Consider the following 19,510-nt stretch of genomic DNA (forward strand, 5'->3'; position numbering starts at 1 on the left):
ACAGGGAATGGCATGTTACTATACAGAGGAACAGCTTGGTCAAAGCTGTTGCTAATTTTTTTTTTTTTAAGAGCCAGGATATTCCGGGAATGTTAGGAAAACAAAGAGAAGATTTTTCTCTCTGCTTCAATTGTTGAAGGCATGCAACTTAATTTTGCTCGGTTGGAGAAAGAGGATTAACAGGTGAAAATTAAGCCCTGTAAAATTAAAATAAGTGTATTTTATTTATATCGTTTAATAGGAGAAATATTCGAGAGTGATGCAAGGCTCTGAATGGCATGCCTGGCGACGCCAAAAAGACGTTCCGACGGCAGCCAGGTATCCTGCTGGCTGGCCTCCGTCTTTATCCACCAGCCCAAATCTTCCTTTCGGATCATCTTCTCAAATTATCCATAGGAGATTTATCCACATACTCAATAAGAAAAATATTTCTAATTATATCCAACCATTCTTAATATGAATGAGAATTATGCAGAGACGCTCGATTGCCAAGAGGGTTTTTGCCAGACAATTCCTTTTGACTTAAGAAAGAAGAGGCAGTCGCATTGTTTCCATAGCTAGCCATATAAAAGAGTCCCGAACAAGGCTGACTCGTCCTGCTTTAAAAAGCTCCAAGGTAGGTGGGAGCAGGACACTGGTCACTGCCCGGGCTGCAGCTCCCCTGGTTTTCACGTCTGTGAATCCTAGTGCCTTCGATTTTCTGTAGCAAGTGGGATTTATTTCTCAACTAATCAAGTGTCTTGCTCTTTTCTCACACAGGACCCTCTTAACTTCCCAGCTGCACCTTCTCATTTGCCAATAAGGTAAGGGTTGGATTAACCAGTCCCTGAAGATGTGATGGAGAGCCTCTGGGAGGGCTCCATGTCACTTAGCATCCTCTGAGAAAATGCCTGTCTCAGGAAACACTAACAACTGCATTTAAGGAAAGGGGCTGGGGAGGAAAGGAGGACTTTTATCCGTTCTGTGTGAGCAAAATCAATTCTAAAAGGTTGGGTTTTTGTTTGTTTGTTTGTTTGTTTGTTTGTTGTTTTTTGTTTGTCTTGTCTCTGCAAGAAAAAAAATCCCCTTGGTAGAAAAGCCAATAGAATTCATTTAGAAATCAAAATCTCTAACAAAAAAGAAAGGAAGTACTTAGAGCAATGGTTCTTTTAAACTTTCTATACACCTGTAAAAGTCATCTCCTAAAACCAAAACATAGCGAAATGTTTTAATATCAAAATGAAGAATTCAGCAGTCCCATTACTACCGCAGGCTGTATCTCTGTAGAGGGAGACAGGGAGAGAAGATTTAAAGGAGTTTCAAGCATTTGGTCCTGCAGTGACTGTACAGGATAACTTCCCCACCTTGTATTGTTCTGCTACCTGTACCTTGAAACAGTGTGGAACAAGCTGCCAGGTTTCACATTCTGTATAAGGAAACTTAGACCTTTGGGATCCCTGCCATGTAGAAGCACAAAGATGAGTGTGGGTGTGGGTTGTCTCCTTCATGAGTTTAGCTTGGTTTAGTGTGCAAAGACATCATGTTAGAATAATTTTACCCAGCATCCAACTTAAAAAAAAAAGGAGGGGGGATGTGGGGGGGACAAACAGAAACACAATTAAAATTCTTCCAAAACTACTCTGGGCAAATTTGGCCAAATATCTACACGTGAAAATAAAGTAGTTCTTTATATGGCCAGAAAGATGTTTGACAATAGAGTAAATGACATTTCTATGCAAATAATAACCTGAACCTGTTTCAATTACTTAGTAGTCTTTTTTAACACTTTTCCAAATATCACCCTATCCCAAGGGCTTCAAAGCAAAAAGAAGTTAGTATTATCATCCTTGCCCTAAAGATGTAGTTACTGAGGCTCCAATTAATCAAGAGACTTACCCAAGGTCACACAATCCTTGGCATCATCGCTCAACCTATAACCTAGTTTCCCAACTGGGATGCCAGTCTCAGAGGATGGGAGATACTGGATGTCCAGCCCTAAGCACACATCACTGCAACCTCTTGCACTTCTGTTCTTGTGACGCTTGCTTCAGCCACTGCAGCCTGGTAGTAGTAGAATTGCCTAGTGTAATTTGCAACTGGGGCCCCTGCAGTAGAAACTACAACAGTGGTTCTCAGCCTTCCTAATGTTGCGACTCTTTAATACAGTACATGCATGAATGTACATACTTAGAGAGAAGATATTCATACAGATGAAATAGTGATAACTGTACAAAGATCTGTTATACCAGGCACTGCAGACTGTGTGAATTTTTTTTTATCCCCTTTAGGGTCTGTGAGTTCAGCAGCCATGAGTTCCGACGCTGAGATGGCCGTTTTCGGGGAGGCTGCTCCTTACCTCCGGAAGTCTGAAAAGGAGAGAATCGAGGCCCAGAATAGGCCTTTTGATGCCAAAACATCTGTCTTTGTGGCGGAGCCCAAGGAATCCTTTGTCAAAGGAACCATTCAGAGCAAAGATGCAGGGAAAGTGACCGTGAAAACCGAAGCAGGAGCGGTGTGTAGAGAGCGTGCCATGTTGTACCTGTTACATTTGTGCTGCGTTTTGTAGGGTTGATCACTCACTCACTTGACACCAGTCTTCCTGTTTACCAGACCCTGACAGTGAAAGAAGACCAGATCTTCCCCATGAACCCTCCCAAGTACGATAAGATCGAGGACATGGCCATGATGACCCACCTGCACGAGCCCGCTGTGCTGTACAACCTCAAAGAGCGTTATGCAGCCTGGATGATCTACGTGAGTGACCCACACCAGGGGTCTTTCGTGTCATCACCATGTGCTCTAAAAGATGAGGCACAAAGGTGCCCTAAGTATCTCTCAGTCACTAGAAGTCACTAGCAGAATTACTAGTTATTAAAAGGTTCATTATTGAGACTGTAAGGCACATCCCACAAGTAACACCATGTCTTCTTTCCCAAGGGAAGGCCATTGTCCTTCTGGCCACTGGCTTTATCACAGATCTGTTGATTAAACGTGCTAATGCCTCCTCTTCCCTTCCCTTCCCTCCCCTCCCCTCCCCTTCTTTTCCCTCCCCTCCCCTCTCCTTCCCCTCCTCTCCCCTTCCTTTCTCTTTCCTCCTCTCCCTTCCTCTCTCTTCCCCTCTTCTCTCCTCCCCTGCCTTTCCTTCCCTTTCCTGTCAATTGCTGTTGCAGAATCATCTCAATGAAGGAAAGATAAACACTATGAAACATTTAAACATGGAATTTTTAGGGGTTAAGTTTCATTCTGAGATTAAATCTCTGCACACGACAATACCAGAGTCTCTGTGTTCTAGTTCCTTTCATCTGTGGGGCCTTTCCAGCATCCCCAGGTAGCCTTGGGTATTCTGCCCCTCTCTTCCCATTCCTGCATTCACACTGACTATGTCTTTCCTGGTCATCCATTAACTTCCCCATCTACTGTGTTGACTGGGAATTTCTCAAAGGACTCTACCTTATTTATGTTTTAGTCTGACATCCTTGCGGAGTCCTAGAATATAATATATATCCAATAAACATTTGAATGTGATATATCTTATATTCATATTTTTACACAGTTTAGCCAGTTCTGATATTCATCTGGGCAACACCCACAATGGTATACCAGGTGTTTATGCTTCATAGTCACTTTAATTGGTTAGTGGACAGTCCTTCACCAGTTGACAGACAACTTTTAATTCCTGCATTTAATTGTCATGCACTTTATTTGTCACTGTATAACTAAAAAATACTTTACAGTGTTTCCCAATGCCGCCATATCTACCTACTGGCCCACTCACTTTTGAAAGGCTTTTATCATGTTGTCTTAAAAAATTCCAAACTCCCCATCCTTCTCTTACTGTTGAACACATTTATGTTCAAATTTATGTTCTTATAAATTCAAAGTGTCTCAATTCTGCAAATAAAATATATTCCTGTTTCTTTCAAACAACAACAAAAACATCTCTCATAGTCCACACTAAAACAAACAGACAGATATGGAGTTGACACTCCTGCTGTGTGAAAACCATGGCAAGTCCCAAGGGAAGCAGTAGGAACTCTGAACTGGTCATTGCCCTCAAAGATGTTGCTGTCTGCCAACCAATCAGTTTCCATGCTGATGCCTGGGAGAAATGTATTCACAAAAGTCCTTCTTTTTCTTAAAATCCAACTAAGTGAGTTGCACAGACAAGAAGGACCTTTAGATTGTAATTCTCTCTTTCCTTATGCAGACCTACTCAGGCCTCTTCTGTGTCACCGTTAACCCCTACAAGTGGCTGCCGGTGTACAACCCTGAAGTGGTGGCGGCCTACAGAGGCAAAAAGCGCCAGGAGGCTCCGCCCCACATCTTCTCCATCTCTGACAACGCCTACCAGTTCATGCTAACTGGTAAGTGGCTTGGCTATTTTTTATGTGCCTAAACTTTTCACTGTGGATCTCTAAAGAAAGTCCCCAATCAATTGCACCACTCCCCTTGAGATGATCCCTCCCACAGGAGCGTGTGTGAGATAATACAGAATGACCAATGAGCTCTTTAATGTTTAAAGGTCAACAAAAGATTACTTGCAGTGAGACTTATGAACATGAAAAGACAAGCATCCATGTGCAGATATACATGTGCACACATAGACACAGCCACACATACAGACTGGTACTGTACGGGAAAATGCAGGAGAACAAGCTTTTCTTTTGTGGTTTTTCTCCTTAGTATCAAAGATTACCATCAACAGTATACAAGGTGCTGCCTTTGCCAGAACCAACCAGTGAGATTTTAAGACATATCTCATACTAGGACATTATACTGTGACTCCACCTCTATGGTGTTTCACTCAGCTAGGTTGAGCTTATATACTTGTGGCCCCTTTGGAAATGGCTTGGAGAATTCTTTAACCTGAGTGAGGCGTCTCAGCTCTTGCTTTCCTTTAAAAGTGTGGTGAAGCATTGTGTACTGTCAACGCTTCCACCTTCCCACCCTTTACTACTCCCCATGCATCAAAATATTTCCAATGTCCCAGTTGGCATTTGTCCCTTTGTCCACCATGAATGTGTCACTAGTTTAAATTGTCATCAAACTGGGATGGACAAGCCAAGTCTAGTTTAGATATTGATTTAGTAGTAGATTAGAAAGAGAGCCTTGTGTCTCAGGAAAACTCAGTGTAGTCTCCCTTCTACCAAGGCTTTTAGACAATTTTTTCATCATAGGATTTTCCCCCTTGACTGTAATGTTCTGGGAAGACATGAATGGTTTCACTTGGTTTAAACGGTTGTATGTGCACTAAGTACGGGAAGATAAGAGAAGGGAGATGTTAGGTCACTGTACACCAGGCACTAAGGCTGCTAAACAGAGAAATAGAAATCTCAAGCCCTGATATCATTCTAACCATTTACAAGTGGGTTTGAAACAACATTAAGTGCCTGCAATTTCTTTTCGCAGACCGGGAGAATCAGTCAATCCTGATCACGTAAGTAGGGTTTTAGGCTTTCTTTTCGTGGCTCTGGAAGCTGCTCGATGTGGAGTCTCCTCTGATTGTTTTGATTTGACAGCGGAGAATCCGGGGCTGGGAAGACTGTGAACACGAAGCGTGTCATCCAGTACTTTGCAACAATTGCAGTTACTGGGGAGAAAAAGAAGGAGGAGGCGACTTCTGGCAAAATGCAGGTGAGGGTGACTGCCACAGAGTTCAAATTTTTTTGGGAGGGTCTCCCTGGAAGGAAATCTTTGAGCCTGATAAGCAAGGTCTGATCTTTCCCTTGCAGGGGACCCTGGAAGATCAAATCATCAGTGCCAACCCCCTGCTGGAGGCATTTGGGAATGCCAAGACTGTGAGGAACGACAACTCGTCTCGCTTTGTGAGTCTCTTGTACACTTGGATGGGTACTGTCCACTGTCCAAAATCTGCTGGAAGTCTCTGATATAGTCTTTGAATCTTTATTCACATTATATTATACTGTGGTTTTCTTTGGCTTATTTCGAAGATCAAAAAACTCTGGCCAGAAGGACATGTGACTCCTTTTTGGAGTATTTTATTATTATTATTATTATAGCTACTACTACTGCAAGATATTTTATCTTTAATTTTAATTACCAATAACTGCATATATTTATGGAACACAATGGGATGTTTTAATATATTTAAACATTGTGGGATAATTAATCTAAACTAATTAATATAGCATCACCTTGTATATTTATATTCATAAATTCTTAAATCCTTCTACTTGTAAAATAGAAGATAGTCTGACTTGGTTTAAAATTAAAGCAGTATTGTTCCAAGTGTTTTTGAGCATTTTCAATGATTTGATATTCTTGAAAACAAAGTAGACATGTTAGTTTTCCTTTCAAGGGTAAATTCATCAGGATCCACTTTGGCACTACGGGGAAACTGGCGTCTGCTGACATCGAAACCTGTGAGTGTTCCCCTGCAGCCCCATTCTGTCCTCAGGACTGCTAAAGTTGCCCAACACCCAAACCTGTGCGCCCTGTCAGCTTTCACAGTTTTCCTGCTTGCAATCTGCTTTCTTCTAGATCTGCTAGAGAAGTCCCGGGTCACTTTCCAGCTCAAGGCGGAAAGAAGCTACCATATATTTTATCAGATCACATCCAACAAGAAGCCAGAGCTGATCGGTAAGGGATGTCATAATTACTCTCCAAAGTCCCTCTCCCCACACTAGTCACCACACCAGCCAGGGCATTGCCCAACCTGATGCACCATGTCTGAATCCTGTCCAGCTTTTTTATTTTTTAATGGAAAATAAAAAAGCTTTCCAGGAGTAATTGTAGTGCTCTGAGCTGAGCTTAAGTTCAAACCTCAGAACCAAAAAAAAAAAAAAAAAAAAAAAAAAAGGAAAGCTTTGTAGGTTTGTTAGAATTTATATTTGCTTATTATAACGATTCGTAAGAAATCAAAGGAAAAGTGAAAAACTATCTCCAATTTCTACTGTGAAGTAACTGTTATGAACACTTACATAAACACCATCCCATTCACCTTCTATGGGCATATTGTTACATATAGATAAACGCATATACTTTACCCAGTTGGAGTAATGGTAACACTTTCATAATTTATATATATTTACTGAATGTCTCAGTTTTATTCATATTATTATTACTGCATGGTGTTGTGGTTGGTTGCACGGTGTTCCACACTAGAGATAGGCAAATTTTAAATTAATCATATCCTTTCCCCTCTAATGCCTCAGAAATTTGCTTCCATTTCTGGTTTTTAAATAGCCACTACAATAAAGACTATGGCAGTAGGAGGAAACCTTTTCTTTATTCTTTGAAAATTTCACACATGCATACCATTTGTTATAATCATGGTGGTGTTTAAAATCTAGTCAATGACAGGGAACAGCATGCCACCATCTTCAAGGTATTTAGCGCTCGTCAGTCTTTCACCCATGTATCAAGTAGTTACCTTAGGATTGGTCTGGAAATCTCTTGCTTTGATGACGACATTGATTATGCTCATCTTTGCTTTCTTCCATGTATTTAGAAATGCTGCTGATCACCACAAACCCATATGATTACCCGTTTGTCAGCCAAGGGGAGATCAGTGTGGCCAGCATTGATGACCAGGAAGAACTGATGGCTACGGATGTAAGCAGAACACAGAGCAAGGTTTAAGATGCGCAGGGTCAGAGATGTGGTTCACTAAGATAACTATTCAGAGTCTTCAGAAGAAACAGCAAAGAGTGGAGGGTGTTAAGAAAACATTGGCTCCCTGGGCTCAGATGCTGTCCCTCCACAGGCTTTTAAGATTCCATCACCTCAGAGTTTGCAGAAGACTTTGATGAAGCTGAGATGTGACTTCTCAAAAATAATAAGTGTCTGAGGTTTACAATGTTTTCTCCTGATCTTCCTTTTGACACGTGAGAAGACATAAATCTATAAACTCATTTCTCGAGTGAGCATCCTTTCCACACTCCTGCTAAAGAAGCCCCTTCCCTCCAGTAGTTCTGGTGTTATTTCCTCAGCTTGACCAAGCCAGTGAGGGATGGGAACGTGAGCTGTAAGTATCAGGCCATAACCTAACAGCTCTCATCTTGACTTTGTTGGCAGAGTGCTATTGACATTTTGGGCTTTACAAATGATGAAAAGGTCTCCATCTATAAGCTCACGGGAGCCGTGATGCATTATGGGAACATGAAGTTCAAGCAGAAGCAGCGGGAGGAGCAAGCTGAGCCAGATGGCACTGAAGGTACCAGCTGCATCTTCCACCTGACGTCGTGTTTCATTTGAAGCTTGGGTTCTTAACGTGTTATTCTGAGTTTTCCTAAGAAGGCAAACTCACATTTCATATCTGAGCTTTATAGAGCACTGAAACAATATGCTATGTGAAGCACAGACATCATTTGGGGTAGTCAAGGTCTTGAACTCAGTAAAAATGTAGGCAAGATTATTAAAAAAAGGAACTGAAAACTACACAACATGCTTGAAGATGAAGTTTATTTTATTTTATTTTTTTAAGAAAACGGGTTTCTTTGTATCCTAATACTATTGTGTCCATGCTTTCTTTTAGTTGCTGACAAGGCTGCCTATCTTCAGGGTCTGAACTCTGCTGACCTGCTCAAAGCCCTCTGCTACCCCAGGGTCAAAGTCGGCAATGAGTATGTCACCAAAGGCCAGACTGTTGAGCAGGTAAGCATGAAATTAATAACCACCACAAGAGCATCAAAGCATTGAACCTTTCTTATGTAACATCAAGAGTTCTATCATCATCTTTCAAGGTGACCAATGCTGTGGGTGCCCTGGCCAAGGCCATGTATGAGAAGATGTTCCTGTGGATGGTCACCCGCATCAACCAGCAGCTGGACACCAAGCAGCCCAGGCAGTACTTCATTGGAGTCTTGGACATTGCTGGCTTTGAGATCTTTGATGTAAGTTGCAAGCTAATTGATGGAACATCTTTATAGCTAAGACTACATTACTAAGGAAGAATATTAGGAAACTTCCTTGCCATTGTCTGTTATATGAAGACATAAAGGAGATTTTCTTGGCACCTATTAGCCATTTCCTATAGTAAATGACAAACAACTTGTGTAATGAAGACCCTTCAACTCACTGCAGGATAGAGGGAGTTAGTTTGTGAAAAGGGAAGGGCTCTAAAAATCGCATGGTCTAAAGGAATCTGATATTAAATAGCAAAGCAGAACTTAGTAACATATAATATGCTTGGAGCATACAGTGGAGAAATCACTGAGAAATACTTAGGGAGATAATAAAGCCTGTAAAAGACTTAATAATTTAGAATCATCATTAATTAAATGCAATTAAATTTTAATGCTTGTTAATGTAATATCATGAAATAAAATTTTCTATTTGATCATGAAATACATTTCCCTGCTCAGAGCTTTTTAAAAGTTTATCATCTCTTCTGATTATTACAATAAAACTCGGCTTTAACAGAAAATATAGAAAAGCAAGGAAAAGCACATAACTCTAAGTATAGCTACTTCATTTGACATTTTGGTAGGGCTTCTAGAGATATAAATGTGCCCTGTTCTATTTTAGTGATCTTTTGTGTCTTGTTTATTGTTTCCATTCCACATTAAAGGACAAATTACTAGTCACTTGAAATGCCCACCACAGTGATATTCCTGCAGTGCAAGCTCTGAACCAACATTTTACGGACTGAGAGTTTGGATGAGGCCTCTGGAAGCCATAGGGGCAACAGGAATAAATAGAGGGAGGTTAAGTAGAAACTCAGGGAAAAAAAACTTCTGAATTTAAGCTAATTCAAGCTAAGAGTATTAGTGATGATTTAAGACTTTCTGTAAAATGGCAATAAACAGTGACTTCTACATGCCTCAAACCTTCCTTACTTTTTTGTTTTGTATGGTAAAAAAGGGCTCTTCTGACCAATGACATTGACATTCATCTATAATTTATTTTAAATAAAATGTCCAGTTAATTTCAGAGAGAAATAAGCACATCTTCTTATTTAGTTTAACAGCCTGGAGCAGCTGTGCATCAACTTCACCAACGAGAAACTGCAACAGTTTTTCAACCACCACATGTTCGTGCTGGAGCAGGAGGAGTACAAGAAGGAAGGCATCGAGTGGACCTTCATCGACTTCGGGATGGACCTGGCGGCCTGCATCGAGCTCATCGAGAAGGTATCCCACTACTCCGCTGCTCTGTGTCTCCTTCCCATGTACTTTCTGCTCTTATTCACTCAGCTGCTTTGCCTCACCTTCAATCTAGCCCATGGGCATCTTCTCCATCCTGGAAGAGGAGTGCATGTTCCCCAAGGCGACAGACACCTCCTTCAAGAACAAGCTGTATGAACAACATCTTGGAAAGTCTGCCAACTTTCAGAAGCCCAAAGTGGTCAAAGGCAAGGCTGAAGCCCACTTCTCCCTCATTCACTATGCGGGTACCGTGGACTATAACATCACTGGCTGGCTGGACAAGAACAAGGACCCCTTGAATGAGACTGTGGTGGGGCTGTACCAGAAGTCTTCAATGAAAACTCTGGCTTACCTCTTCTCTGGGGCTCAAACTGCGGAAGCAGGTAAAGCTTCAAAGCCTTAATTTTCTGTAGCTATTATAACTGAGCTATTAGGTTGAGGCTTGTAAGATGGTCTGGCCAGAAGGGTGGCATGCCAAACTCTTAATTCCTTGAGTAGTAGACTGTGCTGTAGTTAGAAATTTGTAATTCACTTCTCTACTAAAAGAGACCATTATCACAATGGCCAGAAAGGTACTTTGAGGCTCTCAACCAAAAAAGGCCTGGGATTCTGAAAACCTCTCATCTTCCTCCCACTCTACTGATTGTGAAGTGTTTGGGCATATTACAGACAATATACTGACCAAATTTTGTCTCCAGCATTAACTTCTGCTGATGATATTTTAAATCACTGTGTGCCAAGTATCAATATCAGAAGGTCTGTCTCTTCATGGTTAGATGACTGGTGTTTATACTAACTCCATGTAGATAAGGAACCACAGAAAAGTGGGTGTAAACTTAGTTAAAAAACCAAAGTTTCAAGCGGGCCAGTGGAGTAGGGGGAAGTTCCTGGGGTGGAGGAAAGTTTGATTTGAGTATCAAGAGCACAGAAATCAGTGAGAGGGAGGTCACTGACTGTATTGGAACAAAACTATCCTTTTCCTTCTTCAGAGGCAAGTGGCGGTGGAGCTGCCAAGAAAGGTGCCAAGAAGAAGGGGTCCTCTTTCCAGACCGTGTCTGCCCTGTTCAGAGTAAGAACAAACTGTAACATCCCCAATTGCTTTAGGAATTTGGCTCTAGAAGTATGAGATCACATTTTCCAGAAGATTATAGGAAAGGGTTGACATTTAAGACTTTGATTAATCTGTAGTGGAAGAAATTTAAATCATCCAGATACTGTCTTATCTCACCTCTCATGCTAAGTCACCATAGAATGAAGGGCACCTCCTTGGAAATCTTACAAAACACAATGATCCACCATTCACAGACTAGTTGCGTGACAAGGACCAAAGCAATGTACAGAACTATTAAGAGAATATCAGTAAGACTAAGGAACCTGGAAGTTGTGGTGTTGCAGTCCTGTAATCTTTGGGAGGCAGAAGCAGGAGGATTGAAAACTTGAAAACAGTCTGTGATACATTTTTGAGAATATTCTAATGACTGCAAGCCCAAACTAAATTAACATCAAAACAAAGAAATATTAATACAACCTAGCAGCTAACCTAAGATGAAGCTAATATAATATTGTTGCTACTGATCCATTCAGTTGAAAACACTAATTTATAAAGTTATTATATTGTGGATGGAGCTGTAAAAAAACTATCCAAGGCCCAAATATGGTACAGGATTGCATTTCCTTATCGAAGAACTAGAGATAGAGGCACCATCTAGCTCAGTGGTTCTCAACCTTCCTAATTCTGTGACTGTATAATACAGGTCCTCATGCTGTGGTGACCCCTAACCATAAAATTATCTTTGTTGCTACTGTGATGAATCATAATGTAAATATCTGATATGTAACCCCCAAAGACTTGCAACACACAGGTTACTACTGATCTCGTAGGTAATGGGTGATCAAAGGTCAGAGAAGACAGGAAGACAATGTTAGTACAAAGTGAAAGAAAGTACATGTCAGGCTTCCCCACATTCCTCTCCCCTGCTAACAAGAATGCAGACAGGTGGACTGAGGAAGAGTCTACAGTTCAGCAGAAGCAACAAAGGTTTTCTTCTTTAAATGAGAGCTGCTTCTCCTGGGCCAAGGCTGGTAGCTAGGTCAGTAAGGTACTTGTCTTGCAAGTGTGAGGATATGAGTTTAGTTTCTCAGGATCCACATAAAAAAAAACAAGCATGGTGGTGTGCTCCTACAACCCCACCAATGGTGAGATGGGAGGCAGAGATAAATGTAGCCTTGGAAGATCCCAGGCCAGCAAGCTCTGGCCAATGTGGCAAACTTCTAGTCCAGTGAGAGACTCTGTCTCAACCACAAGGTGGAAGATTCCAAAGGACTGATACCCAAGGTTGGCCTAAAGCTTCACAGGATTGGTATACATGTACACACACACACACACACACACACACACACACACACACACACACACGTATACGAGTGTGCACACACACGTGCCACAGACTGATTTTTACAGATGTCATCAATTGCTCTTCCCTCTGCTGCTATTCTGACCAAAGTTCCCTGCTCTTACAGGAGAATTTGAACAAGCTGATGACCAACCTCAGGAGCACCCATCCTCATTTTGTGAGGTGTATCATCCCCAATGAGACCAAGACTCCTGGTAAGAGTCTCTAGAGTGAAAGCACAGAGCGTAGCTGTCACATCTCCTGTGTTGTATTCCACTGTAAAATAAACATGCATTTGCAGGTGCCATGGAGCACGAACTGGTCCTGCACCAGCTGAGGTGTAACGGGGTGCTGGAAGGCATTCGCATCTGCCGGAAGGGGTTCCCCAGCAGGATCCTCTATGCAGACTTCAAGCAGAGGTCAGCCTTCTAATTATGATCTGTCTTTGATGTTTAGTATAAACAGGTTTGATGTAAGCAAAACAATTTAGGGAAAAGCATGTCTCTATTTAATTAGCCACAAAAGGACTGAAGATTCTGAGTCTCACAACACATTAAAAAGATGTTAAGCATTATATGCAAAATTTCCACTGGGTTTATGGAGGCTCATAGATACATTCCCTGACATCAGTGACTAGGAGAGCTGTCTTTTTCACTTCTTGATCTCATTTAACCCCAACCATCATGAGGTTGAGATAAGAAGAACTATGACCTCATTTTCTGAATAAATGAAGCAGCGTTCAGGGAGATCAAATTATTTGCTTAAAGTCAAAGCTAATAGGTCCCTGGAGTGGCATGTTGCGCATAGAGCTACAAATAGGACATCTTGATTTCAGTTTTCTCTTGCAGGTTTCTTTCCCAGTTCCCCAGAATAAGAGGGGACATATCACAGTGGCAACTCCTTAGTTAGAATTCTTTTCTCCTCCCTGATAAGCTGTTCTTGAGAGTTGAGAATGACTTCTGGGTGGCAGCTGTAGGACACCGGTCTCCTTTAAGTCTAGAGCTGGTTAAGTTGATGGAAAGTAGCAGTGCTCAAGCCCCGAGGGCACCCAAGGTTTGCTCTTAGGCCGTTAGGATAATTCCCCATACCTAAAATATCATCTATTATATTCCTTAACTTTTTTTTATTATTAAAATATAACTATACCTTTTCTCTATTCCCTTTCCTTCCTCTTGTTCCTCCCATGTTCTACCTCCCTTTTCCTTCTTAAATTCATGGATTATTTTCTTTAATTAATACTAATTAATTAATGTAATTAGTTAATATTAATTAATAATGCTTCTATATTCATTAACTTAAAAACATAGACTTCTTGGACCTAGTGTCTTCCTTTAAAGTAAATTTATCAAGCTGTGATAGCATATTATATTGCATAGGTCCTCTACTCTTCAATGTGAACAAGATCATGTGATCCTTCTTTGAGGACAGAGTCTGATAAAAAAGAAAGGAACAGGAAGAGTGGGGTTGTCCACTCCAGAGGCAGAGGTGGTGGGTCTCTGTGACTTTGAGGCTAGTCTAGTCTACATAGTGAGGACAGCTAGGACAGCCATAGCTATATGTGTGTACTTTGTCAAAAAAAAAGATTTAAATATAAAGGAAGCGATGATGGTATGAAAATATATAGCAAATAGGTTGAAAATATGGAAATAATGTTCCTACGTGAACACAGAACAATAATTCTTAAATAAACTTTTATTTTTTAAAAAAAACAAATCATTTAGAATTTGGCTACCGTTTGTAAATCAAACCTTTACAAAGTACATTTATTTTAACAGATACAAAGTGTTAAATGCAAGTGCCATCCCTGAGGGTCAGTACATCGATAGCAAGAAGGCTTCTGAGAAGCTGCTTGGCTCCATTGATATTGACCACACTCAATATAAGTTTGGTCACACCAAGGTAATCCTCTTGAAATCCAATCTCGTGTCTTCTTGCCCTTTGAACTTTGTGTGACGCTTCTGATCTGCAACATTGCCTGCACACAGGTCTTTTTCAAAGCTGGTCTTCTGGGGCTCCTAGAGGAGATGAGAGATGACAAGTTGGCCCAGCTTATTACCCGGACCCAGGCCATGTGCAGAGGGTTTTTGGCGAGAGTGGAGTACCAGAAGATGGTGGAGAGAAGGTATAAAAATTCATAGTTTATTCACATGTTTTGTCTTCAAAAATACACTCAAGGTGGCCAACAGTTGGGACTTGGTTCTGATAAGAAGATCAAAGTAAGAAGGAATAAATAGACTTCTGTGGGAAAATAGGAGAACCTACGTTCTGTCAGCATGGAATATATCCTGAGTGCCTGAGTGAAAACTTGAGAAGCATCAGGCATGGATAGTCTTTTACCTAACACTGAAAAAACACACCATTGTGTAGTAGGTAGAGATAAATTTTTGCCCTTTTATTTATTCTTGACGAGGCTTTGTTAGACATATCATTAAACAGAGGACCTAAAAATGTATAGTAATTTCAAAAAAATGGCTTTATGTAGTATATAAACTATTTCTTCAGTTGGATTATTTCTATTATTGAACTATCATAACCTAAAATAGGGCACTTGTGAAGAACTTTTCACAATAAGTTACTACAACGCCATCAAAGGAGTTAATTAACTCCCTGGCAGTCAAGTTGAAGAATTAATACATGACAGAGCTTGATGTCTCGGGACCAGAAATGAGAAGTGCATTATACATGGCTACCTGTGCACACACACACACATGAACAAGTCTGTGTGCACACACAAACAGGTTGCATGAGACAACTTTTATCACTTGAAGTTATCATCTTTCTGACCATAGTCACTATGCTATATTTGAGTAGCTAACTACCTATATATGATGGTCAATAATTTTTAAATAGTCTAGATTAAGGCAAAAAAGGATTAACATTATAAACCAGAATGCTGCATTCATACAATACTAAAATGTAAAACTAGAGACTGTCCAAAAAATCTGACTTTTAAAGTCTCCCACATCACCTTTTTTAAGGCCCATGGCCCCTTCCACTGTCCTATGTTACTTTCATGGGTGTATTTGAAGCACTGATAAACAGCAATGCCTCTCAAAGGGCAACCCTCAATTTGTGTCATTGGGATCTTATTAAAATGCAAAATTTCATGTCTGGGCTGAATATTCTGAATCAGATCTCTGAAAGTGGAAGTCAAAAGTCAGTGTTTTTAACAAGCTCTTCAGGTGATCTCAACCACATCCAAGGTTGAGACACAATGGTATAGAGAAATAAATGGGTATAAGTCCTTGAGCATCGCCATGAAATACAACTTTTCTAGTCTCCAAGGTTGAGTGCAAATAAAGAATGTGGTGGGATGGAAGGGGACAGGAGTTTCAATCCTCACTCCTGAAATTTACACTCGCTTCATCATCCACTGTATTTAATTAGCAACCGCTGCATTTCAGGGAGTCCATCTTCTGCATCCAGTACAATATCCGTGCCTTCATGAATGTCAAGCACTGGCCCTGGATGAAACTCTTTTTCAAGATCAAGCCCTTGCTGAAGAGCGCAGAGACCGAGAAGGAGATGGCCACCATGAAGGAGGAGTTCCAGAAAACCAAAGATGACCTTGCCAAGTCAGAGGCAAAGAGAAAGGAACTAGAAGAAAAGATGGTGTCCCTGTTGAAAGAAAAGAATGACTTGCAACTCCAAGTTCAGGCTGTAAGCTGGGGCTCTTCTGTGGGTATCACTAATCAAGGTTAAGTGCTGGTGCTCTGGCCATGATAAGTAAGATGTATCATTGACAGGGAGGCACTCATTGTACAGAGATGGATAAAGACTCTAACTAGACACATTTCTCTCACTACTCAATAAACATCCCCAAACCAGTATCATGTCAATGAGGTAGAACTGTCTGTCTTCTTCCAATCTACACAATTTTATCAGTCTATAGGAATTGTGGCTTCTTTTCAACTTTAAGGTAGTCCTCAAAATTGATTAACATAACCCAAATAATGTATTAAGAGAAAGATGATATGAAGAGATTTTTTCTTTCAAATGTTCTTGAACATCTTGTCATCATTGGCTTCACATTACCATATGAACATCTGATGGACAACAATGTTCTATACCAGATTTTACTGAATTATTGTTTGTCAAGCCTGTTATTTCTTCCATCTCCATGGACAGTTGCCTTTTGTACCACACTCATAACTCTGTCTTAGCTTCTAAGCCTTCTCCCAGTTTTTATTCTACAAAATTTACTAACTACTCACTTCTGGGCCAGGCCATCTTAGAAATCCTTCTATTGATCTGGGAATATAATTTACAAGACAAGCTTCCATTTAGGTTAAACTGACTTGGTCTGGTACAATTTTGTGCATTACAGGACACACACACACACATACACACACACACACACACATCTTCTTTCTGCTTCCTTCAAATCTGCACCTAATTATTTCTTCCTATTCTCCCCAGTTACTCAGATCCCATTAACTCAGGTGAATTCATGACATGGGGCATATCACAGTCTCTTAGGCATTTAAAGGATGATGCTACAGGATCATTAACATGTATACATCATATGTATATCATATATACTATCTGTATATCATATATCTATATACATCATTTGTAAAGTAGAACCATCCTCACAGAGGATTTCTCTGAATAAATGCTCCCCTATCTCCCTCCTGCTGCTTTCCCTATAAGATTATTTTTATACACTTCATTCCTACCCATCTCACAAGGGTCAGCTTGAAAACGAATTTCATGAATGCATCAGGGAACCAATGTGTTTGATGTCCAATATTATGAGTTTTGTTTTAAATTAATGGCAGCCTTTAAGAGTGTTCTAATCTATTATAAAACACATTGTCATAAAGGAGAGGAAACAACATAGATTGTTTTCCTCACATATGCAAAAAGCATTGTACATAGTAGGTGGTTTATGAAACATAAATCCTTGAATAGATAAATAAACATAAGAAATGCAGTAGACCAACTCAAAAACGTTAAACTCTTACTATGGCAATATATTTTATTATTTCTCCCTAATTTTGATTATATTGACAACTCCAGGAAGCTGAAGGCTTGGCTGATGCAGAAGAAAGATGTGACCAGCTGATCAAAACCAAAATCCAACTGGAAGCCAAAATCAAAGAGGTGACCGAGAGAGCCGAGGACGAGGAGGAGATCAACGCCGAGCTCACAGCCAAGAAGAGGAAGCTGGAGGACGAGTGCTCAGAGCTGAAGAAGGACATCGATGACCTTGAGCTGACACTGGCCAAGGTTGAGAAGGAGAAGCACGCCACGGAGAACAAGGTATGAGATGTATACATGGGAAGCTTATGACTCATTTTAATTAAGAAGTAAAGCATAAAACAGAATCTATTAAAACCTAACATTTAATGCAAAGCACGTTTGTTTCCAAGGTGAAAAACCTCACAGAGGAGATGGCAGGCCTGGATGAAACCATTGCCAAGCTGACCAAGGAGAAGAAGGCCCTCCAGGAGGCCCACCAGCAGACCCTGGATGACCTGCAGGCAGAGGAGGACAAAGTCAACACCCTGACCAAAGCCAAAATCAAGCTTGAACAGCAAGTAGATGATGTAAGTTGTGCGTTACCAAGGGAATGATTTCCTTCTAAAGGAAACTATACATTTCTTCTGACCCAAACACTACATTCATCTAGCTTGAAGGGTCCTTGGAGCAAGAAAAGAAACTTCGCATGGACCTAGAAAGAGCCAAGAGAAAACTTGAGGGTGACTTGAAGTTAGCCCAGGAGTCCATCATGGACATTGAAAATGAGAAACAGCAGCTTGATGAAAGGCTCAAAAAGTAAGCAGGAAAGAATGGCTCAGGGCTTTGCTTCCAGCTGCCTACAAATGGAATTTCTACATTGTGTTTCTTTTCCTTAAGGAAAGAGTTTGAAATGAGCAACCTGCAGAGCAAGATTGAGGATGAGCAGGCCATCGGCATTCAACTGCAGAAGAAGATCAAGGAGTTGCAGGTAGGTCCATGGCTTCCATCAGTCTAATTCATCAGTAAAAGATAAACAACTGACCCAAGAAGCTGAGTTGGTCTTTTCCACCACCCCCAGGCCCGCATCGAGGAGCTGGAGGAGGAAATCGAGGCAGAACGGGCCTCCAGGGCCAAAGCAGAGAAGCAGCGCTCTGACCTCTCCCGGGAACTGGAGGAGATCAGCGAGAGGCTGGAAGAAGCTGGCGGGGCCACTTCAGCCCAGATCGAGATGAACAAGAAGAGAGAGGCTGAGTTCCAGAAAATGCGCAGGGACCTGGAGGAGGCCACCCTGCAGCATGAAGCCACAGCGGCCACCCTGAGGAAGAAGCACGCGGACAGCGTGGCTGAGCTCGGGGAGCAGATTGACAACTTGCAGCGGGTCAAGCAGAAGCTGGAGAAGGAGAAGAGTGAGATGAAGATGGAGATCGATGACCTCGCCAGTAATGTAGAGACAGTGTCTAAGGCCAAGGTACATGTTTGAAAAATAGTTATTAACGCACTAATCCATAAGGATATGTCCATTTGCATAGAGCACTTTCTAGACATTAAGTCATTTGTCATTTGCAGGAATGCAGAAAGGTGACCAGAGAATAGTAGTTTTTAGTATTTCCATTTTACATATGAAGACATGGGATTCAAAGAAGCCAAGCACAGGATTCCATCACTGTTAATAAGTGACTTAAGCACAGGTCACCTGTGCTATCCAAATTAAGGTCTCTCATATTTTTTTATTGTATGACAATGTTTTAGTATATGTGAAAGCAGTGAAGTCTTTTTAATAACTTCATAGAGAGCCGACCATATAATTCTTACAGAATCATAAAATCAGAATCTAATCTTCAACTTTTTATATTACTATTGCTTCCAGCTTTATAATTTCCCTTCAGTAAAGGAAATATGTTGTCTAGTTTATATTAAATATAGGATAATTTGATTTATTTGTTCAAAGAAATATGTTTTCCTTTGCAGGAAAATTAGCTGCAGCAAAGGCTATTCATTCTCTCCAAGCTTTACCATTCTTCTCTCTCTCTCTCTCTCTCTCTCTCTCTCTCTCTCTCTCTCTCT

At 40.9% G+C, this 19,510-nt stretch overlaps 1 protein-coding gene across 1 annotated transcript in view; it reads left to right on the plus strand.

Annotated features, from left to right (window-relative positions):
• The first annotated feature begins 760 nt into the window (after positions 1 to 760).
• LOC114631754 (myosin-2-like) overlaps positions 761 to 19,510 on the plus strand; it is a 25,910-nt gene continuing 7,160 nt past the window's right edge. The window contains 26 exon segments of the mRNA XM_028780150.1: positions 761 to 803; positions 2,268 to 2,491; positions 2,590 to 2,733; positions 4,187 to 4,343; positions 5,389 to 5,416; positions 5,499 to 5,613; positions 5,712 to 5,804; positions 6,299 to 6,362; positions 6,481 to 6,579; positions 7,451 to 7,554; positions 8,017 to 8,155; positions 8,477 to 8,595; positions 8,685 to 8,834; positions 9,903 to 10,073; positions 10,162 to 10,471; positions 11,078 to 11,157; positions 12,609 to 12,696; positions 12,783 to 12,900; positions 14,257 to 14,380; positions 14,467 to 14,603; positions 15,886 to 16,141; positions 17,504 to 17,746; positions 17,857 to 18,033; positions 18,117 to 18,262; positions 18,344 to 18,434; positions 18,525 to 18,995. Of these exon segments, the coding sequence (XP_028635983.1) occupies positions 2,288 to 2,491; positions 2,590 to 2,733; positions 4,187 to 4,343; positions 5,389 to 5,416; positions 5,499 to 5,613; positions 5,712 to 5,804; positions 6,299 to 6,362; positions 6,481 to 6,579; positions 7,451 to 7,554; positions 8,017 to 8,155; positions 8,477 to 8,595; positions 8,685 to 8,834; positions 9,903 to 10,073; positions 10,162 to 10,471; positions 11,078 to 11,157; positions 12,609 to 12,696; positions 12,783 to 12,900; positions 14,257 to 14,380; positions 14,467 to 14,603; positions 15,886 to 16,141; positions 17,504 to 17,746; positions 17,857 to 18,033; positions 18,117 to 18,262; positions 18,344 to 18,434; positions 18,525 to 18,995 (3,828 nt within the window). The 5' untranslated portion in view covers positions 761 to 803; positions 2,268 to 2,287.

This window comes from Grammomys surdaster, unplaced genomic scaffold (assembly GCF_004785775.1).
Source record: "Grammomys surdaster isolate TR1022 unplaced genomic scaffold, NIH_TR_1.0 364, whole genome shotgun sequence".
NCBI classification, from domain to species: domain Eukaryota; kingdom Metazoa; phylum Chordata; class Mammalia; order Rodentia; family Muridae; genus Grammomys; species Grammomys surdaster.